Source organism: Salvelinus sp. IW2-2015, linkage group LG32 (genome assembly GCF_002910315.2).
Source record: "Salvelinus sp. IW2-2015 linkage group LG32, ASM291031v2, whole genome shotgun sequence".
Classification (NCBI taxonomy): domain Eukaryota; kingdom Metazoa; phylum Chordata; class Actinopteri; order Salmoniformes; family Salmonidae; genus Salvelinus; species Salvelinus sp. IW2-2015.
Window position 1 is genome coordinate 349,758 of NC_036871.1, and position 26,064 is coordinate 375,821.

Genomic DNA, 26,064 nt, shown 5'->3' on the forward strand with positions numbered 1-26,064 from the left:
ACAGCTGTAAAATTTGCTTCTACAAAGTATTGACTCAGGGGTGTGAATTATGTAAATTTAATATTTCTCTATTTAATACATTTCAAAACGCTGTCATTATGGGGTATTGTGTAAATGGTTGAGATTATTATTATTTTTAATCTATTTTGAATTCAGACGGTAAAACATCAAAATGTGGAATAAGTCAAGGGGTTTGAATACTTTCTGAAGGAATTGTATATATAGTATAACATATAACTCTACTAACTAGGTATATTCTCTATAGTACATCTGTGTGGAAAGTCAAGTATGCAAATAAAACGTATCTACATCCTTATATTATTACTAGAAATGACTAGAAAAATAATTAAAAAATATGAAAAATTCCAATGGCATCCTGGAAGTGTGTTGACCTAGATGTTTATAAGCACCTTCATAAGCACAGTACCTGTGCCTCTGCAGCAGTAACTCATAAAAGTGTCATCCAGTGGTGTGTATTAATCAGTGCTAAGGGAAGCCGGGCTTCCGTATAAATTTGACAAAGAAAAAACGAAATAATTTATATTTTGTCTCTCTTTGTTTCATAATTGTACTTCAGTTTGCAAGAGGCTGAATGTATGTCACCGGAGAAAGCAGCTGAGCGAGTGAAACAGCGCCCCTCTGTCTCTGTATGTGTAGCCCATCTATCTGATGCTGTCTGGTCAAAAAGAGTATGACATTGTTGCCGCCCGTACCATTGAATGCATGGGATGCCAGCGAGCATTTGGCCTCCCTATAAAAAAGTATAAAATAATAGCCAATCAGCGTTGAGCTAAAAGAGAGCTCAACTGTTGATAGTCCTGGAGCACCTAAAAAAAGTGTAGAGTGAAGCCAGTTTGGATTTGGCTTCACACCAATCACATCACATCAAAAGCTAAACGTAATTAGAAAAGAAACTTGAATTGTTGCATCTCGTTGAATTGTTGTCCCTTTCCCAACTTAGCCATAGATGGAGATAGTGATTTGGACTGGTGGTTTTCCTTAATTCTCCATACTGGCCAATGATTATGACGGTGATTATTATCCAACCATAAATTCATACACTGTGCCCCTTGCCTGAGAGGATGGAAGTTCAATATGTAGCTAGATGTAGTAGGCTAATGTTAACTAGCTGGCTCATCGTTGCCCATGAAAGTTAGTTAGCTAGGAAGCGTAACTAAAGTAGAGAGCTGCATTCCCCACTGGCCCCGACAGATAGCATTGCAGCGTGGTCTGCATTTTTTATGCTGAAGGTGAGAGCGGGCATTCAGACAAACAACTTTGGGATTATTTCTAACCGCTGTCTTTCTGTTTTGGATGCGTTATCTATTGTATTAAAATAACCTATCGTGGCCGGATCGAAACTGGGTGACTTTTATGTTTTTCAGTCGTTCGTAATTTGCAGTAGCCTATATCATAAATGTATTGGAAAATGGCATCATCATTTGGGATATTTTTGGGCTTGGTCTCATTAAATATCGTTAATGTAGGGGTCATAAAATGTATTTAATATATGTCTCATGAGGCTCAGGCAGCATCAGGTTAGAATTTTCATGCTGATCAAAGCTCTAATCAAATCCAGACATATTTATATGCTTTATAATGCTTCCGATTTTGGCGGGAAATACCAGGTTACCTGGAAGAAAAGTGATTTGTTCTTGGGATGAAGCATTTGTAAAATACCAGGAAAATATTAAACCCTAGTACCCAACCAGTCACCCCTGACTCAGAAAGGAGAACCCCCGAGATGAACCTAATGTCCATGGGAAACCCTGTAGCGTGGAGGTAATGAGTGTGACTCACCCAATCTTCACAGTGTCCAGGGTGTGGCAGGGGGTGCCATACACGGGCACCTTGCCCATGATGAACATCATCACCTCCGCACGCTGGTAGTCTGGCAGGTTTCCACCAAAGAACCCTGTGTGACCATGGGGTAAATGAATGCGTTACAAAACTTTGTCTGTTAAATTGTCAAACGATGCAGATATTTTTCTTTGGCACTCTGACTAAAGGAATGGCGCATAGACAAGTTATTTCCAATCATACTGTGTGTAGAGCATACAAATTCAAATGCATGTAACTACGGGGTCAACATTAAAAAGTCACCCTCTGCAATTTCAACAGCCTGGAAATCAATATAAAAAACAATATAGGAGGGCTCCAGAATAACTTTTTCCTGTGGTGGCACCAACATTTTCATAATTTAAATGATTGTGATTAATTGTATTGTTTGAAAACGTCCAAAATACATGATCTACATGTCAAAACAAGTTGGTATTGAGATGAAAGAAATGGTGCTTTATCAATTTACCTGATTTTGCTTAATATTACTTTGGACAAAAACAAGATGTCAATATTCCTGTAATGCTTTTTGTATAAACATCTTAAATTACAGCTCAATTTCAGCAAATTCTGAATATGCGATTAATCCCAGCCAATGCAGCGATTAACTCAAATAAATGTTATCATTTGTGACCCGATTCAGGAAACTAGGCGTATGTCTCAAGTCATGACTTCACTGGAGAGCCGTTTTAACGTAATTGTTTTAATCAAAATGTCAAAACGTTTTTTGGCAGAAATGCCTTCTCGAACATGTGAACTTTCATGCGCCTTAATAACAAACTTGTATGCCATCTGTAAATACGAATCAAATTTTTTAATTAAGCCACAGAAAAAGTCAGCAACCTTCCCAATAGCCATGATTGGCTAAGATATTGAGTGGGCTGGACATGCCAAGAGAGGAGTTCGGATTGGTCTGCCATAAAGAAGGCTTTTGTCTATTTAAACTGGTCTGTTGGTAATCCTGTCGAACGCGGCTTAACATTTTTTTATTGTGTAGTGGAGCTGCATAAGTGTTGTTCTCCACTTTCTGGAGGATCGAGTTTTGAAATCAGTGGAATTAAATGATGATAGCTAAAGAGATGGAGAAAACACCTGTCTTCGGATTACATCTTCAAACTAAGGGCAACCGTGGCATGGCATCTGTGACAGGGAGATGCGTCCATCATGCATGATGATGTATACAGGTAAAATAGTCTAGCGTTAGCTAGCTACATTTTCTGATATTACACGTTTCTGACATTTTAAGATATTACACGATTCACAGAAAGTGGTTTCATTTCGAGCTAAATTGTACCATTAGCTAGCTAGCTAATGTTAGCTGGCTGGCTCCCTACCTGACATTATTCGTATCCCAGAGCCGTTTGCTTTTCAGGTTAGAGCCTAATGTTAGCTAGCTAACATGGAACCTGGTTGGTTAGCTCCCAGCATATTCATGCAGGGTAGTAACGACATGATTTCGCACTATGTTCATTGTTGTTTAACTAGCTAACGTTAGCTGGCTGGCTCATTAGCTAACGTTACATGTGTGATCTTACACGTTGTTTACTTAGCTAGGAAGCTAGCTAGAGGTCTTAAGCTAAAGTGTACTACACCCGTTGAATATGGCCGGTGTCACTAAACGTCTGCAAAAAAGCGTAATGAAATTGTTGCCAGCAGAGCTGGTTAGGCTGTTTTCATGTTGTCCAGAGGTAAACAAATGATCGTCCAGAGCGTCAAGTGTGCACTCTGAACGTTCCGAGAGCGAAACGAGATGGGTGGACAAAGAAGAGCTCTTCACTAGATACCAAAACATTCAAAAGGCCAATTTCTCAAAAGTGAATTTAGAAGTTTATCAACTTTCAAAGCAGAATTACTTTTCCACTGTTCCTCAAAAATGCAGTACAATTTTGTTGCTCTGAGTCTCTACTTTTATCCCATGCAAAAAAAGCCATTTAAAACTTTGCTACATAAGACAGAATCCAGGTGGTGAGTCACATTTGGCAGATGTTTTAAAGTCCTTCAAAGCGCTATTGAGATGGTATGATTCAAGACATGTTTTAGATAGGCCTACATTTAAATCTAACATGTCCAACCAGGAAAGATAATGGTATTTTGATGTGCAACACCTAACCAGTGATTGGCATTCATTATGGGTTGACAATTACGCTATTGTTGCTATAACTTTACTGTCTAAATATGGTTTAGATTATTTTGCTCAATAGACAATAATTTAAAAAAAACATTAAAATTACATTTAATTTGGGGCTAATTTACCATCTGACTCTGAGGAAGTGGAAACTCAAAACCCTTTAGCCAGATAATTAAAGGGATACTTTGAGATTTTGGCAATGAGGGCCTTTTTATCTACTACCCAGAGTCAGATTAACTAGTGGTTACCATTTTTATGTCTGTGTGTCCAGTATGAAGGAAGTTAGAAGTAAGTAGTTTTGAGAGCAAATGCTAACTAGAGTTAGCGCAATGACTGGAAGTATATGGATATATTCTAGCATGCATGGTATCCATGAGTTCATCTGACTCTGGGGAAGTAGATAAAGGGCCTCAATGCGAAAATCGCAAAGTTTCTCTTTAAATATAATTTCCTGCTAGTTAACCGTGTAACAGAATAATCTAACAGTAAGTGTAGGCCTAATGTCTTAAAATACTTTGCAGCATAGGATGTTGCCTCTATAAAGGCCTATACAATCACCTCGAATGGCAATATGGGCTTCCCGTGCTCCATAGATACTTCAGGGTTAATCGGTACTAAAATGGTCAATATGGAGAGTTGGGGGGAAAAATGTCTTACCTACAGAAAGCTGGTTGTGACTAGATGAAGTACAGCTACGGATGAGATTTACCATTGAACAACAGCAAGACTTTGGACTTAATCTTTTGAAGCTAGACCGCGACTTGATGCTTTTCGTTGTTATGGCGATAGCTATCGCCAGTTAGGTTAGTTAGATAGCTAGTGTCCCTTTTAACCACTGTATATTTGTTTACCCATTCATCTGTGATGACAGATAACTAGTGTTCATATGGATGTTACAGTGACGTGACAATTAGCTAAAGTTACTGCCCTTGGGGAGCACGAAGACAAGTTGGAGCGAATGACTAGTGTTTTATCGAGGTGCTTGCCGACGTGAGGTGCTTGCACTGGGCAGCAGTATCACGGTATCGCGGGCAGTAGCTAACCTGGGCAATTTTTCCCTCCCATGATTTTATTGCAAGTAGGATAATAGCCAACTCAAGAAATAATAACTAATATTGATAACCATCTTGATACAAGCACGAACAGCAAAAACACCAGGACACAGTGTTCTTCGCCCCAGCTTGCCATGCACTGCTGTCTGGGCTGCAACGTTGTGAGACGTTAGCCTAGTGTTGTAGCCAATATCAGGGGGACAGTCACAGTAAGCACACACATACAATGCATACAAGCAACAGCACCGCACTCATCATCATTACTTTCATCAAAAATAAAGAATCGTACATTATTATTACAAATTATTTTGGGTAAAACGAACAGTGAATAGTAGTTCAATGGTAAATCTCGTTCTTAGCTGTACTCCAAAAGTCACAGCAAAGGGTCACAAAATGCAACTAAAGGTTGTGGTTATGTAGGCAAGGGCTGGTCCTGCATGTCTGTTGCATGCACACCCCAAACTTCCAAGTGCTTATTTGACTCATTATGTATGCCACTTTATTTGATAGCATTATTTGAAAGGATTTAAAGGGTTAGTTTAAGAGTTGGAAAAACAGGGCAGCGGGTCATGAGATTGATGTAGTTGAAGATTTTACACACGTGCCAACACAGTGCTGCTTAAGGCTGAAATACACTACACAATATATATATACACTGCTCCAAAAAATAAAGGCAACACTTAAACAACACAATGTAACTCCAAGTCAATCACACTTCTGTGAAATCAAACTGTCCACTTAGGAAGCAACACTGATTGACAATAAATTTCACATGCTGTTGTGCAAATGGAATAGACAAAAGGTGGAAATTATAGGCAATTAGCAAGACACCCCCAATAAAGGAGTGATTCTGCAGGTGGTGACCACAGACCACTTCTCAGTTCCTATGCTTCCTGGCTGATGTTTTGGTCACTTTTGAATGCTGGCGGTGCTCTCACTCTAGTGGTAGCATGAGACGGAGTCTACAACCCACACAAGTGGCTCAGGTAGTGCAGCTCATCCAGGATGGCACATCAATGCGAGCTGTGGCAAGAAGGTTTGCTGTGTCTGTCAGCGTAGTGTCCAGAGCATGGAGGTGCTACCAGGAGACAGGCCAGTACATCAGGAGACATGGAGGAGGCCGTAGGAGGGCAACAACCCAGCAGCAGGACCGCTACCTCCGCCTTTGAGCAGGAGGAACTTAAAATGGAATAAATATAGATTTTTTTGTCCCTGGCCTACACCCAATGCCCCGTCATGTAAAAGAGTAACTCTTTTAAACAAATTTATTAAAATGAAAAGCTGAAATGTCTTGAGTCTAAATAAGTTCAGGAGTAAAAATATGCTTAACACGTTATATAATAAGTTGCGTGGACTCCGTTTAACATGTTTTTTTTTAATGACTACCTCATCTCTGTACCCGACACATACAATTATCTGTAAGATCCCTCAGTTGAGCAGTGAATTTCAAACACAGATTCAGTCACAAAACAACAGAGGTTTTCCAATGCCTCGCAAAGAACGCCTACTTAAGAAATCAGACATTGAATACCTCTTTGAGCATGCTGAAGTTACATGACATGTTGAATACACCCAGTCACTATAAAGATACAGGCGTCTTTCCTAACTCAATTGCCGGAGAGGAAGGAAAGCACTCAGGGATTTCAACGTGAGGCCAATGGTGACTTTTTATTTTATTTTATTTTTAAATTTTATCCCATTTTCTCCCCAATTTTCGTGGTATTCAATCGCTAGTAATTGCTATCTTGTCTCATCGCTACAACTCCCGTACGGGCTCGGGAGAGACGAAGGTCGAAAGCCATGCGTCCTCCGAAGCACAACCCAACCAAGCCGCACTGCTTCTTAACACAGCGCGCCTCCAACCCGGAAGCCAGCCGCACCAATGTGTCGGAGGAAACACCGTGTACCTGGCCCCCTTGGTTAGCGCGCACTGCGCCCGGCCCGCCACAGGAGTCGCTGGAGCGCGATGAGACAAGGATATCCCTACCGGCAAAACCCTCCCTAACCCGGACGACGCTATGCCAATTGTGCGTCGCCCCACGGACCTCCCGGTCGCGGCCGGCTGCGACAGAGCCTGGGCGCGAACCCAGAGACTCTGGTGGCGCAGCTAGCACTGCGATGCAGTGCCCTAGACCACTGCGCCACCCGGGAGGCCCCAATGGTGACTTTAAAACAGTTAAAAAGTTCAATGGCTGTGATGGGAAATAACTGAAGATGGATAAACACCATTATAGTTCCTCCACAATACTAACCTAATTGACAGAGTGAAAAAAGCCTTTACAGAATAAAAATATTCCAAAACAAGCATCCTTGATTGCAGCAAGGCACTAAAGTAATACTGTCAAAAATGTGGCAAAGCAATTCACTATTTGTCCTGAATACAAAATGTTATGTTTGGGGCAAATCCAATTCAATACATTACCGAGTACCATTCTCCATATTTTCAAGCATGGTGGTTGGTTATGCTATTAAGGACTGGGGAGTTTTCAGGATAAAAAAAAGACACAGAATAGAGCTAAGCACAGGCAAAATCCTAGAGGAAAACCTGGTTTAGTCTGCTTTCCACCAGAAACTGGGAGATTAGTTCACCTTTCAGCAGGACAATAACCTAAAACACAAGGCCAAATCTTACCAAGAAAGCAGTGAATGTTCCTGAGTGGCCGAGTTAAACTTAAATCTACTTGAAAATCTATGACCTGAAAATAGTTGTCTAGCAAAGATCAACAATTTAACAGAGCTTGAATCATTTTTTAAAGAATAAAATGGGCAAATTTTGCACAATCCAGGTGTGGCAAGCTCTTTGAGACTGAAGGTGCCAGCATGCTTCGGTTCGCATTACCAAACTTAGCTAGGCGAACTGAACGAGTGTGCTCGCATACACACTTAAAAGTCCTTTGCTTGAAAAATGGCAATAGTACTGTTTGTCCATCTTGAGACATCTTATCCGAAATAGTCAGAAATAACCTAAGATAACTCTGTCATTCATTTTGATGTTTTTGCATAGGAGATGTTAGTCACGTAAATTCTAATTTGTTTGGTGCAGTATTTCTCAAGTGAAAAAATGTGCATGAAAACGAGTCTTGTTGAATGACAACAAACACTTAATTGAAGAATCCCTACGGTTGACCAATCACCAACGAAGGGGCGCAGACTTCGGCTACCGATTTCAACTTGCCTCAAGAAAAAGACGTATGTGCACGAACAGCTGAAAAAACCCTTGCCGAAGACCAAAACGAACAAAAACGTTAAAAATTGTTGTTTCGGAAGGGAAGCATGTGGACGCCTTTACCCCAAAAGACTCACAGCTGTAATCACTGCCAAAGGTGATTCTAAAATATATTCACTCAGGGGTTTGAATATTTAACAATTCTTTTGACTTAAAAAAAAAAGTTACTTTTTTTTCACCACTTCAGAGTATTTTGTGGAGATTGTTGACAAAAAAATGACAATAAAATCTATTTTAATCCCACTTTGTAACACAACAACATGTGGAAAAAGTCAAGGGGTGTGAATACTTTCTGAAGGCACTGTATGCTTTCTGTTTCATAGTTGTAACAAAGGCACTCCACAAATAAAATTGATTGAACATTAGAATTTTGGTATTTTGTTTTTACATATCGCCTACAGTAACATAAACTAATGAAACTGATAGCGTTATTTCAAATATACACTCAGTGGTCAGTTAATTACGTACACCAATCTAGTACCGAGTTCGACCCCCCAGAATAGCCTGAATTCTTTGGGGCAATGATGTTGCTCAGTTGATATCAAGGTACCTAACATGTGCTAGGAAAACATTCCCCACATGAGTACACCACAGCCAGTACCATTGACACCAGTCAGGATGGGGCCATGGGCTCATGCTGCTTCCGCAAAATCCCAACTCTGCCACCAGCATGACGCAACAGGAAACGTGTTAAGTCAGTTACATGAAATTGTGCATGCCATGAAAGACCTTAGAGAGACCTGCTCCTGAGTGGCGCAGCGGTCTAAGGCACTGAATCTCAGTGCTAGAGGCGTCACTACAGACACAGGTTCGATTCCAGGCTGTATCACAACCAGCCGTGATTGGGAGTCTTATAGGGCGGCCCAGCGTCGTTAGTTTGGCCGGGGTAGGCCGTCATTGTAAATAATAATAATAAAATTAAATGTGAAATAATGGTTAAATAAAAAAATGTAATGGGCATATGAATGTTTTGTGTGGACCCTAGGAAGAGTAGGTGTCATGACTAAAAGCTAATGGGGAACCAAAAAAAACTAATGCAACGGGCATGTTAGGGAAACTAACCGATTGTCTGGATGATGGCGTTCTGGACGATGCGCTCCTCGCTCTCCTTGACCCGTCCGGACGAGGACACGCTGGCGCCGGAGTTCCGTCTGGAGTTCTCACCCAGCTCAAAGTCCACACTCATCCGCAGGTGCTTGAGCAGGGTGTTGAACACCTCCAGTACCGTAGGGCCTGATGATACACATACACACAAGCACAGAGACACACACACAAACACGCAGACACACAAGCAAGCACACACAGAGGCACACACACGCGCAAGCACACACACACACAGAGGCGCGCGCACACACACACACACACACACACACACACACACACACACACAGAGGCACACACACACAGTTAGGGACTGCGATCAAAACACCATCTGGTCACCAAAGACTATTGGATTCTATTATCACATATAAAAGCTTGTAAAACTATACAATCACCAAGGAATACTACACTCCATGTTCTAGCACAATACATATATATGAAACATCACCAGGGTATATATTCCACCATAGTACAGTAATATATATATATATATATATATATATATATATATATATATATATATATATATATATATATATATATGATATACAGTACCAGTCAAAAGTTTGGACACCTACTCATTCAAGGGTTTTTCTTTATTTTGACCATTTTCTACGTTTTAGAATAATAGTGAAGACATCAAAACTATGAAATGGCACACATAGAATCAAGTAGTAACCAAAAAAGTGTTAAACAAATCAAAATATATTTTATATTTTTTAAAGTAGTCACCCTTTGCCTTGATGACAGCTTTGTACACTCTTAGCATTCTCTCATCCAGCTTCATGAGGTAGTCACCGTGAATGCATTTCAATAAACAGGTGTGCCTTGTTAAAAGTTATATGGTTGAATTTCTTTCCTACTTAATGCATTTGAGACAGTCAGTTGTGTTGTGACAAGGTATGGGTGGTATACAGAAGATGGTCTATTACCAAATCGGGCTAAGTCCATATTATGACAAGAACAGCTCAAATAAGCAAAGAGAAACGACAGTCCATCATTACTTTAAGGACAGTCAATCTGAAAAATTTCAAAAACGTTGAAAGTTTCTTCAAGTGCAATCGCAAAAACCATCAAGAGATATGATGAAACTGGCTCTCATGAGGACCGCCACAGGAAAGGAAGACCCAGAGTTACTTCTGCAGCAGAGGATAAGTTCATTAGAGTTAACTGCACCTCAGATTGCAGCCCCCCAAAAATGCTTCACAGAGTTCAAGTAACAGACATATCAACACCAACTGTTCAAAGGAAACTGTGTGAAATCAGGCCTTCATGGTCAAATTGCTGCTAAGAAACCACAAATTTGAGACTGTTGGTTCCAACCGCCGTGTCTTTGTGAGACACAGAGTAGGTGAACGGATGATCTCCAAATGTGTGGTTCCCACCGTGAAGCATGGAGGAGGAGGTGTGTCGGGGTGCTTTGCTGGTGACACTGTTGGTGATTTATTTAGAATTCAAGGCACACTTAACCAGCATGGCTACGACAGAATTCTGCAGCAATATGCCATCCCATCTGATTTGCACTTAGTGGGACTATAATTTGTTTTTCAACAGGACTAGCACCCCAAAACACACCTCCAGGCTGTGTAAGGGCTATTTGACCAAGAAGGAGTGTTGCATCAGATGACCTGGCCTCCACAATCACCCAACCTCAACCCAATCGAGATGGTTTGGGATAAGTTGGACCGCAGAGTGAAGGAAAAGCAGCCCACAAGTGCTCTGTACTTGTGGGAACTCCATCTAGACTGTTGGAAAAACCTTCCAAGGTGGAGCTGGTTGAGAGAATGCCAAGAGTGTGCAAAGCTGTGATCAAAGCAAAGGGTGGCTACTTTTAACAATCTCAAATATAAAATATATTTTGATTTGTTTAACACTTTATTTGGTTAATACATGATTCCATATGTGTTATTTCATAGTGTTTATGCCTTCACTATTATTATACAATGTAGAAAATAGTGTAAAAAAAGAAAAACCCTTGAATGAATAGGTGTGTCCAACCTTTTGACTGGTAGTGTATATGATCAGCCAGGTGGAACCAGCCTGATGGCTACGTTCACCATTTACCAAGTGAATTAAGAATGCTGATCCAAGGGACAAGCTGGTTCCACCAGGACAACATATCCTATACTGTACATACATTACAAACATCACCAGTGTAAAGAAAGACCCCATGAAATAGGAAATTAGACCGTGCTATTTCCCATTTATTCAGGGTTGAGGCATATCGTCCCATATCACAAGATGATGTGGGACGTGGACCAGTCTTGACATTTCACCACTTTTGGGGTCTGGAAATATCTAACAAAGTATTTGATTTTTGAATCAAGAAGTACAATGGTCCTAATCCTAATGATCCATAGAAAGACAACTTGATTGAAAAATGACCAGCACTTGCAAATTAAGCATTTAAAAAAATCCATCATACTCAGCCGTCAGACGGACCGCTTACGTCAATAACTCAAATATACACTTTATTTGCAAGTGCTGGCTGTCTTTTTTATTCAAGTCAGATTAACCCTGGGCTACAGCAACCAAGTCTTACTTCCAGAATTTGAGCATGTCCGATTTAGCATTTTCCATAGAAAACCAAACCTACTTGGCTGAGTTATGACCCTAAGTCAGAGGACGTAACTAGTTGCATCCTTGGTCTGGTACGCATCCCCTGATTCATTAGGCCATTGGATGTTATACCTCCAATTTGGTCTCAAAAGCAAAAAGACGCATGCAACTTAATATTAGGAAGATGTTCCTAATGTTTGGTATAGTCAGTCTATGTGATCCCTGCAGGAAGTAAACCCACAACCGTGGCATTGCTTGTGCCACGCTCCACCTAACTGGGCCACACAGGACCAGGTAATGATACAAGTAAACCACGCTCAGTTTGTTTCTTAGTGGATTAATCCAAATTACTTTCTCATATTATTAAAAAAAAAATAGTATAGAAAGGACTACAAGCAGTTAATAATACATTTAATTTTTGGCACTACTAATGTCACTGTACACCCCAATATATCACAGAAAGAATCACAACAGAAAAACTACAAATTACATTTACATTTTACATTTAAGTCATTTAGCAGACGCTCTTATCCAGAGCGACTTACAAATTGGTGCATTCACCTTATGATATCCAGTGGAACAACCACTTTACAATAGTGCATCTAACTCTTTTAAGGGGGGGGGGGGTTAGAAGGATTACTTTATCCTATCCTAGGTATTCCTTAAAGAGGTGGGGTTCAGGTGGTCTCCGGAAGGTGGTGATTGACTCCGCTGACCTGGCGTCGTGAGGGAGTTTGTTCCACCATTGGGGTGCCAGAGCAGCGAACAGTTTTGACTGGGCTGAGCGGGAACTGTACTTCCTCAGAGGTAGGGAGGCGAGCAGGCCAGAGGTGGATGAACGCAGTGCCCTTGTTTGGGTGTAGGGCCTGATCAGAGCCTGAAGGTACGGAGGCCGTTCCCCTCACAGCTCCGTAGGCAAGCACCATGGTCTTGTAGCGATGCGAGCTTCAACTGGAAGCCAGTGGAGAGAGCGGAGGAGCGGGGTGACGTGAGAGAACTTGGGAAAGTTGAACACCAGACGGCCTGCGGCGTTCTGGATGAGTTGTAGGGGTTTAATGGCACAGGCAGGGAGCCCAGCCAACAGCGAGTTGCAGTAATCCAGACGGAGATGACAAGTGCCTGGATTAGGACCTGCGCCGCTTCCTGCGTGAGGCAGGGTCGTACTCTGCGAATGTTGTAGAGCATGAACCTACAGGAACGGGTCACCGCCTTGATGTTAGTTGAGAACGACAGGGTGTTGTCCAGGATCACGCCAAGGTTCTTAGCACTCTGGGAGGAGACACAATGGAGTTGTCAACCGTGATGGCGAGATCATGGAACGGGCAGTCCTTCCCGGGAGGAAGAGCAGCTCCGTCTTGCCGAGTTCAGCTTGAGGTGGTGATCCGTCATCCACACTGATATGTCTGCCAGACATGCAGAAATGCGATTCACCACCTGGTTATCAGAGGGGGGAAAGGAGAAGATTAATTGTGTGTCGTCTGCATAGCAATGATAGGAGAGACCATGTGAGGATATGACAGAGCAAGTGACTTGGTGTATAACGAGAATAGGAGAGGGCCTAGAACAGAGCCCTGGGGGACACCAGTGGTGAGAGCACGTGGTGCGGAGACAGATTCTCGCCACGCCACCTGGTAGGAGCGACCTGTCAGGTAGGACGCAATCCAAGCGTGGGCCGCGCCGGAGATGCCCAGCTCGGAGAGGGTGGAGAGAGAATCTGATGGTTCACAGTATCAAAGGCAGCCGATAGGTCTAGAAGGATGAGAGCAGAGGAGAGAGAGTTAGCTTTAGCAGTGCGGAGCGCCTCGTGACACAGAGAAGAGCAGTCTCAGTTGAATGATAGTCTTGAAACCTGACTGATTTTGGATCAAGAAGGTCATTCTGAGAGAGATAGCAGGAGAGCTGGCCAAGGACGGCACGTTCAAGAGTTTTGGAGAGAAAAGAAAGAAGGGATACTGGTCTGTAGTTGTTGAATCGGAGGGATCGAGTGTAGGTTTTTCAGAAGGGGTGCAACTCTCGCTCCTTGAAGACGGAAGGGACGTAGCCAGCGGTCAAGGATGAGTTGATGAGCGAGGTGAGGTAAGGGAGAAGGTCTCCGGAAATGGTCTGGAGAAGAGAGGAGGGGATAGGGTCAAGCGGGCAGGTTGTTGGGCGGCCGGCCGTCACAAGACGCGAGATTTCATCTGGAGAGAGAGGGAGAAAGAGGTCAAAGCACAGGGTAGGCAGTGTGAGCAGAACCAGCGGTGTCGTTTGACTTAGCAAACGAGGATCGGATGTCGTCGACTTCTTTTCAAAATGGTTGACGAAGTCATCAGCAAGAGAGGAGGAGGAGGGGGGAGGAGGGGAGGAGGATTCAGGAGGGAGGAGAAGGTGGCAAAGAGCTTCCTAGGGTTAGAGGAGATGCTTGGAATTTAGAGTGGTAGAAATTGGCTTTAGCAGCAGAGACAGAAGAGGAGAATGTAGAGAGGAGGGAGTGAAAGGATGCCAGGTCCGCAGGGAGGCGAGTTTTCCTCCATTTCCGCTCGCTGCCCGGAGCCTGTCTGTGAGCTCGCAATGAGTCGGTCGAGCCACGGAGCAGGAGGGGAGGACCGAGCCGGCCAGGAGGATAGGGGACATAGAGAGTCAAAGGATGCAGAAAGGGAGGAGAGGAGGGTTGAGGAGGCAGAATCAGGAGATAGGTTGGAGAAGGTTTGAGCAGAGGGAAGAGATGATAGGATGGAAGAGGAGAGAGTAGCGGGGGAGAGAGAGCGAAGGTTGGGACGGCGCGATACCATCCGAGTAGGGGCAGTGTGGAAGTGTTGGATGAGAGCGAGAGGGAAAAGGATACAAGGTAGTGGTCGGAGACTTGGAGGGGAGTTGCAATGAGATTAGTGGAAGAACAGCATCTAGTAAAGATGAGGTCAAGCGTATTGCCTGCCTTGTGAGTAGGGGGGAAGGTGAGAGGGTGAGGTCAAAAGAGAGAGGAGTGGAAAGAAGGAGGCAGAGAGAATGAGTCAAAGGTAGACGTGGGGAGGTTAAAGTCACCCAGAACTGTGAGAGGTGAGCCATCCTCAGGAAAGGAACTTATCAGGGCGTCAAGCTCATTGATGAACTCTCCAAGGGAACCTGGAGGGCGATAAATGATAAGGATGTTAAGCTTGAAAGGGCTGGTAACTGACACATGGAATTCAAAGGAGGCGATAGACAGATGGGTCAGGGGAGAAAGAGAGAATGTCCACTTGGGAGAGATGAGGATCCCAGTGCCACCACCCCGCTGACCAGAAGCTCTCGGGGTGTGCGAGAACACGTGGGCAGACGAGGAGAGAGCAGTAGGAGTAGCAGTGTTATCAGTGGTAATCCATGTTTCCGTCAGTGCCAAGAAGTCGAGGGACTGGAGGGAAGCATAGGCTGAGATGAACTCTGCCTTGTCGGCCGCAGATCGGCAGTTCCAGAGGCTGCCTGAGACCTGGAACTCCACGTGGGTCGTGCGCGCTGGGACCACCGGGTTAGAGTAGCAGCGGCCACGCGGTGTGAAGCGTTTGTATGGTCTGTGCAGAGAGGAGAGAACAGGGATAGACAGACACATAGTTGACAGGCTACAGAAGAGGCTACGCTAATGCAAAGGAGATTGGAATGACAAGTGGACTACACGTCTCGAATGTTCAGAAAGTTAAGCTTACGTTGCAAAAAATCTTATTGACTAAAATGATATAGTACTGCTGGCTGGTGAAATAGGCTAGCTAGCAGTGGCTGCGTTGTTGACTTTGTTTGAAAGTAGCTGGCTAGGTAACCTCGACAATTACTCTAGACTACACAATTATCTTGGATACAAAGACGGCTATGTAGCCAGCTAAGATCAAACAAATCAAACTGTTGTACTGTAATGAAATGAAATGTAATACTACCTGTAATACTACCTGTGGAGCAAAGCGGAATGCAACTACTCGCTCCAAACCAAACCGGAAGTGCGTATCGTAGAGGGAGAGGCAATAGAAGTGTTGTTTCTTGTATTATTGTCTTTTGTGTCTTTAGAGGACTGCTTCACCTTAATGTCCCCTTTCCCTTTCCCACTTTGTCCCTTCTTTGTCCCTTCTTCTCTTCTGCCAACTAGACACTCCTTGTTAGCTAGCTAGCTTCTTTCAGGAATGTCCCTAGCAACTGCCTAGCAACAGGTAAACAACTTAGCTAGCTAAGAAAACGGTATAATTTTATGAAAAATTGTTACTTTTTCAAAAGCCTTTCTTCTTTGTTTGCTGCTTGTTTGGTCTCCTATTCAGTTTGCAGTTTTCTTTTGATTTTTTTCCGATGTACTTTACTCTAAAAAAACATTTAAATTTCAATATTTGTAGGAGCTCATCTTTTCAGCTGCTGCTGCTTAATTTGGAACTCCGGAATACTAGTTACCATTTCATTGATACACAGTTTAGCACAGGGGTGGAGGAAGTTGGCATAGTAGTTTACACCATCACTTCAAACATCAATATTGTCCTATAGCTACAGTACCACAACAAGAGACACCAAATCCAAACTTCCACCAATGCAGTTGAAGACACAATGGGTCACATTCAATTCCAGTCAAATACTCTGCACCAGTAAACAGATGATGTGAGAGGTAGGTGAGGTCGCCACATAGTTCAAATAACTAAGAGGCGCGGTTAGATCTACCGAGACCCACCCCATTTACAAACAAAAGCAGGGCCCAAACTTGAAAAGGTACAAAGTGTGGCTTTAAGACCAAACCAAACCAGAGCATACACCGTATGTTATACTGTATCTATGGAATTTWAAAAAAAAAAGTGTTTGTCCAAAATATAGCTTGGATGGGTTGAAGTTTGGTTAGGATATGGTGTTGATAAAAGTCGCCCATAACCACTGGTCCAGGGACAGATTAAAAACGATGGTCAAGGTTAGGATGATCATAGATCTGTGGTTAGGGGCGCACTTCTACCTCCAGCTATGGAGCCCCCTGCAGCCTGAACATACCTAACCAGAGATTTGGTGGGGATGAGGTTTGGGAGTTTGGGTCAACAGTGTATGCGCTGTTGTATGTATGCTTGTTGGAACGGGTCAGTCCTGTTGAGAGAGCGGTTTATCGGGAGGGAAAAAGAGGGCCAAATAATTGGGTTTAAATAAACATGCGATCAAAGTATCTTCCTCCTCCTAGTCTTCCTCTCCAAACTGAACGTCTACTATTAAATCAAGGAGAATTCATTCAAAGTGGTGGACAGTATTCTGTCTCTCATCATTACAGTAGCATTACCCCCCAAAAAGTTAAATGGCTAGCTTGTAGCTATCATCCTGACAATAAAGCTACATACTGTCACAACAGAAGAGTTGAGAATTGACAGCTTAACCAAGCAGTTGTCACCATCAACAAGATAATCATTGTCAAATAATGTCCTATGCATCCATCTAACCATAGACCCATCCATTGACTACATCTAGATAAGCATTTCTCAAACGTTTTTGTGCCAAGGCATTCCAGTTACTAATAAGCAAGCACTGATTAAGAAAATGACTGAAAACAGTTAAATCCCAGTGGATTGATAAGGAATATATATATATTTTTTTAAAGGGTATGGTTGAGAGAGGAGTCAAAAGAAATGGCTAGCTGCATTGAAAAATAATTTGAATAAACTGAACTAAAATAAACTATACTATGAAACAAAGATAAATTATATAAAGAATGATAGTAAAAAGCTTTGGAGCACCTTAAATGAATGGGTATGCATTCTTCTTCTGGGGGCTCTTTGCCAAAAATGATTGACAATTGCTTTTTTTATTAAAAACACCAATTTTTGTAGGTGTTTTCTCTATGATATCTCCTAACATATAGAATTGTTTAAGATAGCTTGATGGTGCATATTATTACTATTTTATTCTTTATTTTAGGATCAGCTGGGGGTGGCAGGCAGCCTAGACATTAGAGAGGCGAGCCAGAAACTGGAGGGTTGTCAGTTCGAATCCCAGGGTCTGACGGGAAAACATTTGTCGGGAAGTCAGCTGGCAGCTGGAAGGTTGCTGGTATCAAATCCTAGATGCCATTGCCTGCTGTTGTGCCCTTAACCCCCACAACAACAGCTCGCCGGGCGCCCAACGTGGCAGACCCCCAGACCTCTCTAAAACCTGTACATGTCTTTTGGGTTAAAAGGGGTAGTCTAATTTCAGTTGGACCTTGTGTACAATTGACCAATACAGTGATCTCCATCAGAAACAAATAAGTAAAAAATATATATCACAATGAAACTTTAGAATTTGCCCTTGCTGTCATTATTTCAATACATATAAATAACACACAAAGATACTTCAAATCCGGTAGGCCAAATTTCAATTTAAAAGAGCTGGTTTGTCGTAGCTGAAACGCATTAGAAAGGTATCGGGAAGTTCAGGTAAAGTTCATCAGGTACTAATTGTGTGTGTGTGTAGAAAAGATCTGCATTGCATTCAAATTCTATTCCCACAGTCCCTTCTAACGTGCCTCGAACGGCTCGGAGGGGAACAGAAGACATGTTCATGGGAGCCGTAGCATTCAGGAACGGGGTCCTAATAAAGCTAGAGCCAAATCTGTAGGAAGAAGTCAGAAACTGCTCTGTCTGTCACGACCAGTAAGCGGAGATCGGCGGTTACGCGCATAACCGCGGTTCTATGAACTAAGAGGCGTATTCAGCGGATTGAGACAAATCCTGTGCAAATCAGTAGGACTTTGTCACGAGGAGAATGCCGCGGACCTGAAGGCATTCCTCCGCAGACCTGGGTTTGAGAAAGGCTAATCTAGATGACTCATCAAGTAATTGCAAGAGGAAAATGTCACCCTGAGCCATCAATCTGCCATGTCAACAGCCTGATCCTCAGGCGTTTATAACTCAGTTATACCCTATCCATCTCTAAACCAATCTACCTATCCATCCATAGAGCTTATGTTCCCGTGACTCATCTGACAGACCACATCGTGTGTGTGTCCCAAATGGCACCCTGTTCCCTAATTAGTGCACAAATTTTGACCAGAAATCTATGGGCCCTGTCAAAAGTAATGCACTGCAAATGGAATAGGGTGCCATTATGGACGTAGCCTGTTGAGAGTCAACAGAGGCACTTCTCAATCCAACTCACCAACGGAGCCTTTGGCTGCTATGGCAACCGTCTCGAGAAGGACCTGCACGATGCCGGCCCTCATGCGGGGTGTGTTCTTGTTGTGCGTGTCCAGGTGGCCCAGGACCTGCTGGATGACGTGGTGGGAGTGTTGGGCCTGGGAAAGTGAGCGGGAGAGAATGAAAGGGGAAGGGAGACGAAGATTAAATACTTTATCGTCGATGCACGTACACACACACACACACACAGTTTGGAAGCTAGGGTTAGCTACTGCAGCACCCCTGGAGCAGATTTAGGGGTTAATGTCTTGCTCAAGGGCACAATGGCAGAAGTGGGGTTTGTGAGGGTTGGGGAAACAGTCAGTCTAATCTGTCGAGTTCAACACAATGTACATTTACCTTGATGAACACGTGTACTTAATTTGTCCATTTTTATTTCCTTGTTTTCAAACACTAAAACAATCAGCAACAATCAATGTCCCCACTACATCTACACTACATCCGGAAACGGAACAGGTGGATGGACGAACAGACATACTGTTCCACTCAGAGACAAAGGTGGTGGGATGTTCTCTCCTGCTATTGAGTGAACAGACAGGTGGACGGACAGACGCACAAAGACAGACGAACATGCAAAGACAGACTGACAAAGACCAACACAGACAAAAACAAAGACAGGCGGACAGGCAAATAGACAGATCCTCTGTAGCTCAGCTGGTTAGAGCATGGCACTTGCAACGCCAGAATTGTGGGTTCGATTCCCGGGATCACCCATACGTAAAATATATGCAGACATGACTTTGTCACCTTGGATAAAAGGCATATATATTGTATTATATTACGACAGATGTACAGAGCGTTTATCTTGCCGATAGACATACAGATAAACAGTTTCTCTCTCAGACAGACCAGACACGGTCTCATCTAGCCAAGACACTAAAACCCAGACTAGGATTAGGGCCGACTCTGAGCGCTGCTCAAACAAAGCTCTTAAAACACACGACACACCTCGGCCCGAGCCTCATCGATCGTCTCTTATCTGGCAAAGCCACCTAGGGCCACCTGGGGACTCCTGGCCGGCGGGCCAATTAAAAGAACAACGGAAAGAGAGAGAAAAAGGAGAGGAGAGCCAGACACATCTGAGGGGGGAGTGAGAAATCTAGGGGTGTCCCTTGGGTTAGACAAGGATAGACTGAAGTGTCTCTGTCTGTAGGCGAGTGAGTGAGGGATGTATATGAACCAATAGTTTGTGGGTATATGATATACTGTATGTGCACTAGGAAGATTGAGGTACGTTTGTGTGTTTAATATGGCGTTAATATGAGTGTCGCTGTTGTGAAATGTAGTTATTGAAGCTTGAATACTGCAGTAGGCTAACATCATATCCATGTGTGTGTGTATGTATGTGTGTGTGTATAATCTAGTCAGAGTTTGTGGGAATAGCTTGTTCTCACAAATCAAAAAGCGATAACATGCAAAAGAGTGAACCGAACTCGACACTTCACTTCTCCTTCAGGAAGTTCGCTCTCATGCAGAACTACCTGAATACACAGACGCGCCTCCAATTTGCTCGAGTGCTCTCACCGATCCCACTTCTGGCACCAATGTAGCCAACATACAACAGCCCTCCTCCGCTCCCCCCTTCGGTTAATCAGTGAATCTCTATGGCAAGACGCATCATTCACCCAAGTTTTGTCAAAATTGGGGCAGCGGTGTCTAAGATCATGTGTGACTAACGTACGAACAGACAGAGACAGATTCATAATCCCCCCCCTCTGATTCCAAATTCAATCCAAATCCAAATCCGACACCACACTAAGACGACAATGAGGTAAAACGTCAACAAATTTAACTAACCAATTAAGATACCATTTAAGTGTTTCCCAATAGGTTAAGTGTTTCACAATACACTAATGCTGTGACTGGAGAACCCACCTGTATGGAGTACATAATGATCCGGAAACAGGAAACTGCAAACTCGTTGGGTTCCCATAGCCGGTGGTTGTCTAGATGCCTGGAGAGGGAAGAACACAAAGGAAACGCATTACAATGACATTTATAGTACTGCACATAACAAATGGGACAACAAACTCAGTTGTTGAGAATAGATTAACACATGATACATCACATGAAAAATGCATTCATATATTTCAGGGACTACAACTTATATTATGGCCTTATTTGAGTCAAAATGGAACCTATCTCCTGTTTGTGTAGTGTGAGGCAGCTTGCTGTCCAAGTACACCCCCTGGACAGGGGGTCTATTGCAGGGCTTGGGATACTTTCCTAATGTTCTATTTCATGTCATGTTTATATGTGTAATGTTTCACCCTCCTGAACAGAGCCCTATGGGCTACATTCCAGTGTACGTACTATTGTACCACTTCGAATACATCACCCCAATACGTTGCTTCATTCTAAATAGTATGCTAGTGTGGGGGGGAGCGAGAGAGGGAGAGAGAGCGAGAGAGAGAGGGCATCCGGCGAAAAAGGAGAGAGGGAGGGAGAGTTTGCTAGTGATTGGCCATCAAACAGACTGCATAGACTGGGTTTGCTTTTCTGCTTAGATTTTGTTTTCCACAGTGAGACATAGGTGTAAAAATGAGAAATTAAAGGGATGAGTAGGAGGAGGAGAGAGAGATGAAAGGGGTGTGAAGGGAGCAAAGAACATAGCAAATTCACATCAGAGACAGCTGAATCCGTAGACGTATAGGGAGGATGTCCTCTGGCCTGATGAAACAAAAATAGAACTGTTTGGCCATAATGACCATCGTTATGTTTGGAGGATAAAGGGAGAAGCTTGCAAGCTGAAGAACATCCTCCCAACTGTGAAGCACGGGGGTGGCAGCATCATGCTGTGGGGGTGCTTTGCTGCAGGAGGGACTGGTGCACTTCATAAAATAGATGACATGAGGTAGGAAAATGATGTGGATATATTGAAGCATCATCTCAAGACATCAGTCAGAAAGTTAAAGATTGGTCGCAAACTGGTCTTCCAAATGGACAATGACCCCAAGCATACTTCCAAAGTTGTGGCAAAATGGCTTAAGGACAACAAAGTCAAGGTATTGGAGTGGCCATCACAAAGCCCTGACCTCAATCCTATAGAAAATTTGTGAGCAGAACTGAAAAAGCGTGTGCRAGCAAGGAGGCCTACAAACCTGACTCAGTTATACCAGCTCTGTCAGGAGGAATTGGCATAAATTCACCCAACTTATTGTGGGAAGCTAGTGGAAGGCTACCTGAAACATTTGACCCACTTTAAACAATTTAAAGGCAATGCTACCAAATACTAATTGAGTGTATGTAAACTTCTGACCCACTGGGAATGTGATAATAAAATAAATCTCTTTCTACTATTATTCTGACATTTCACATTCTTAAAATAAAGTGGTGATCCTAACTGACCTAAGACAGGGAATTTTTACTGGGATTAAATGTCAAGAATTGTGTCAAGAATTGGCTAAGGTGTACGTAAACTTCCGACTTCAACTGTAGATGACCTGGAGCCAGTGGGTTTGGTGACGACTATGAAGCAAAGGCCAGCCAACGAGAGCATACAGGTCGCAGGTGTGGGAAGTATATGGGGCTTTGGTGATGAAATGGATGGCTCTGTGATAGACTGCATCGAATTTGCTGAGTAGAGTGTTGGAGGCTATTTTGTAAATGACATCGCCGAAGTCAAGGATCGGTAGGATAGTCATTTTTACGAGGGTGTGTTTGGCAGCAAGAGTGAAGGATGCTTTGTTGCGAAATAGGAAGCCGATTCTAGATTTCATTTTGGATTGGAGATGCTTAATATGAGTCTGGAAGTAGAGTTTACAGTCTAACCAGACACCTATGTATTTGTAGTCCACATATTCTGTGTCAGAAACGTCCAGAGTAGTGATGCTGGACGGGCGGGCAGGTGCGGGCAGCGATCGGTTGAAGAGTACGCATGTAGTTTTACTTGCATTTAAGAGCAGTTGGAGGCCATGGAAGGAGAGTTGTATGGCATTGAAGCTCGTCTGGAGGTTAGTTAACACAGTGTCCAAAGGGCCAGAAGTATACAGAAAGTTGGCGTCTGCGTAGAGGTGGATCAGAGAATCACCAGCCGCAAGAGCAACATCATTGATGTATACAGAGAAAATAGTTGGCCCGAGAATTGAACCCTGTGGCACCAACATAGAGACTGCCAAAGGTCTGGACAACAGGCCCTCCGATTTGACACACTAAATTCTATCTGAGAAGTAGTTGGTGAACCAGGCGAGGCAGTCATTTGAGAAACCAAGGCTGTTGAGTCTGCCGATAAGAATGCGGTGATTGACAGAGTCGAAAGCCTTGGCCAGGTTAATGAATACGGCTGCACAGTATTGACTTTTATCGATACCATTTACGACCTTGAGTGTGGCTGAGGTACACCCATGACCAGCTCGGAAACCAGATTGCATCGAGGAGAAGGTACAGTCAAATTCAAAATGGTCGGTGATCTGTTTGTTAACTTGGCTTTCGAAGACCTTACAAAGGCAGGGTAGGATAGATATAGGTCTGTAACAGTTTGGGTCTAGAGTGTCTCCCCCTTTGATGAGGGGGATGACCGCGGCAGCTTTCCAATCTTTGGGGATCTCAGACGATATGAAAGAGAGGTTCAACAGGCTGGTAATAGGCGTTGCAACAATTGCGGCAGATAATTTTAGAAAGAGACGGTCCAGATTATCTAGCCCAGATGATGGGCAAGTTGGAAGGTAAAGAGCTGTTGACCGGGGTAGGGGTAGCCAGGTGGAAAGCATGGCCAGCCGTAGAAAAATGCTTATTGAAATTCTTGATTATCGTAGATTTATTGGTGTGGACAGTGTTTCTTAGCCTTAGTGCAGTGGACAGCTGGGAGGAGGTGCTCTTATTCTCCATGGACTTGGAAGTTTTTTGAGTTTGTGCTACAGGATGCAAATTTGTAAGGAAAGCAAAGGCTAGCTTTTTCAAACTGCCTGTGTATATTTGTTCAGAACTTCCCTGAAGAGTTGCATATCGCGGGGGCTATTCGATGCTAATGCAGTATGCCACAGGATGTTTTTGTGCTGGTCAAGGGAAGTCAGGTCTGGAGTGAACCAAGGGCTATATCTGTTCCTGGTTCAACATTTTTTGAATGGGGCATGCTTATTTAAGATGGTGAGGAAAGCACTTTTAAAGAATAACCGGGCATCCTCTACTGACGGAATGAGGTCAATTTCTTTCCAGGATACCCGGGCCAGGTCGATTAGAAAGGCCTGCTCGTGTTTTAGGTAGCATTTGACTGATGAGGGGTGGTCGTTTTACCGCGCACCCATTACAGATGCAGGCAATGAGGCAGTGATCGCTGAGATCCTGGTTGAAGACAGCAGAGGTGTATTTTGAGAGCAGGTTGGTCAGGATGATATCTATAAGGGTGCTCGAGTTTACAGATTTGGGGTTGTACCTGGTAGGTTCCATGATACTTTGGGTGAGATTGAGGGCATCTAGTTTAGATTGTAAAATGGCCGGGATGTTAAGCATATCCCAATTTAGGTCACCTAACAGTCCAAACTCTGAAGATAAATGGGGGAAAATTAATTCACATATGGTGTCCAGGGCACAGCTGGGGGCTGAGGGGGGTCTGTAACAAGCAGCAACCGTGAGAGACTTATTTCTGGAAAGGTTTTTTAAAAGTAGAAGCTCAAACTGTTTGGGCACAGACCTGGATAGCATGACAGGACACTGCAGGCGGTCTCTGAATAAGATTGGAACTCCACTCCCTTTGGCAGATCTATCTTGGCGGAAAATGTTATAGTTGGGGATGGAAATTTCAGAATTTTTGGTGGCCTTCCTAAGCCAAGATTCAGACACGGCTAGGACATCTGGGCTGGCGGAGTGTGCTAAAGCAGTGAAAAAAAAAAAACTTAGGGAGGAGGCTTTTGATGTTAACACGCATGAAACCAAGGCTTTTACGGTTACAGAAGTCAACAAATGATAGCGCCTGGGGAATAGGAGTGGAACTGGGGGCTACAGGGCCTGGGTTAACCTCTACATCACCAGAGGAACAGAGGAGTAGGATAAGGGTACGGCTAAAGGCTATAAGAACTGGTTGTCTAGTGCATTGGGGACAGAGAATAAATGGAGCAGATTTCTGGGTGTGGAAGAATAGATTCAAGACATAATGTACAGACAAGGGTATGGTAGGATGTGTGTACAGTGGAGGTAAACCTATGCGTTGCGTGATGATGAGAGAGGTATCGTCTCTGGAAGCATCAATTAACGTAGGTGAGGTCTCCGCATGTGTGTGAGGTGGGACGAAAGAGCTATCTAAGGCAATTTGAGCGGGACTGAGGGCTCTACAGTGAAATAAAGCAATAAAAACTAGCCAAGACTGCAGTAGACAAGGCATATTGACATTAGAGAGAGGCATAAAGCAATCACAGGCGTTGATAAGGAGAGCTAAGACAACAACGGGTAAATGGCGAAGAAAGGGCAGAGCGGGTCAGTTAGATACATACAGGACCTGAGTTCGAGGCTGGGGCCGACAGGTAAACAAAATTAGGTACCGTGTTATTGAAACAGTCCATGGGGCATCAGCTGTGTAGCCGAGTGATCATAAGTTCAAAAGAGTAGCAATAGGTGAGACAGGGTGCTGTACGGTATTCACTACTACACTGGGCGAGGAGGGGACACAGCATTCAGAAAAAGCTAACGGGCCGGGGCTAGTAGATGGTTCTGCGGCAATATCATAACAAAATAGCCTGTTGAGACCACATCAGGCGATCACATCGGCAGTCCAGTCGTGATGGACCGGCGGGGCTCCGGGGTCGACAATAAAGGGTCCAGACCAATTGGCAAAGGAGGTATTGTAGCCCTATAATTAGTTGGTGTATGGGCCTAGCTCGAGGCTAGCTGGTGCTTGCTTCGGGACAGAGGCGTTAGCTAACAGTAGCAGCTCATTTGCAGCTAGGAGTATTAATCTAGTGTAATGATCCAGAGTGGCAGGAATCCAGTGATATGGCAGAGAAGCAGTCTGATATGCTCTGGGTTGATATCGCGCTGTGCAGACTGACAGGTGATTGTCAGAGCTAAGGCTGGCTGATTCCGGGGGAAAAAAGGCGAGGACAG

General features: G+C 43.6%; 1 protein-coding gene across 3 annotated transcripts in view; it reads right to left on the minus strand.

Annotated features, from left to right (window-relative positions):
- Window positions 1-26,064, minus strand: part of efr3a (EFR3 homolog A (S. cerevisiae)) — a 219,733-nt gene that overhangs the window by 50,882 nt on the left and 142,787 nt on the right. For all 3 annotated transcript variants that reach the window (XM_023976991.2, XM_023976989.2, XM_023976990.2), the window contains exons 9-12: window positions 20,905-20,983; window positions 18,992-19,127; window positions 9,308-9,478; window positions 1,801-1,915 (exon numbers count right to left, since the gene is read on the minus strand). In XM_023976991.2, coding sequence (XP_023832759.1) covers window positions 1,801-1,915; window positions 9,308-9,478; window positions 18,992-19,127; window positions 20,905-20,983 — 501 coding nt within the window. The remainder of the gene's footprint in view (window positions 1-1,800; window positions 1,916-9,307; window positions 9,479-18,991; window positions 19,128-20,904; window positions 20,984-26,064) is intronic.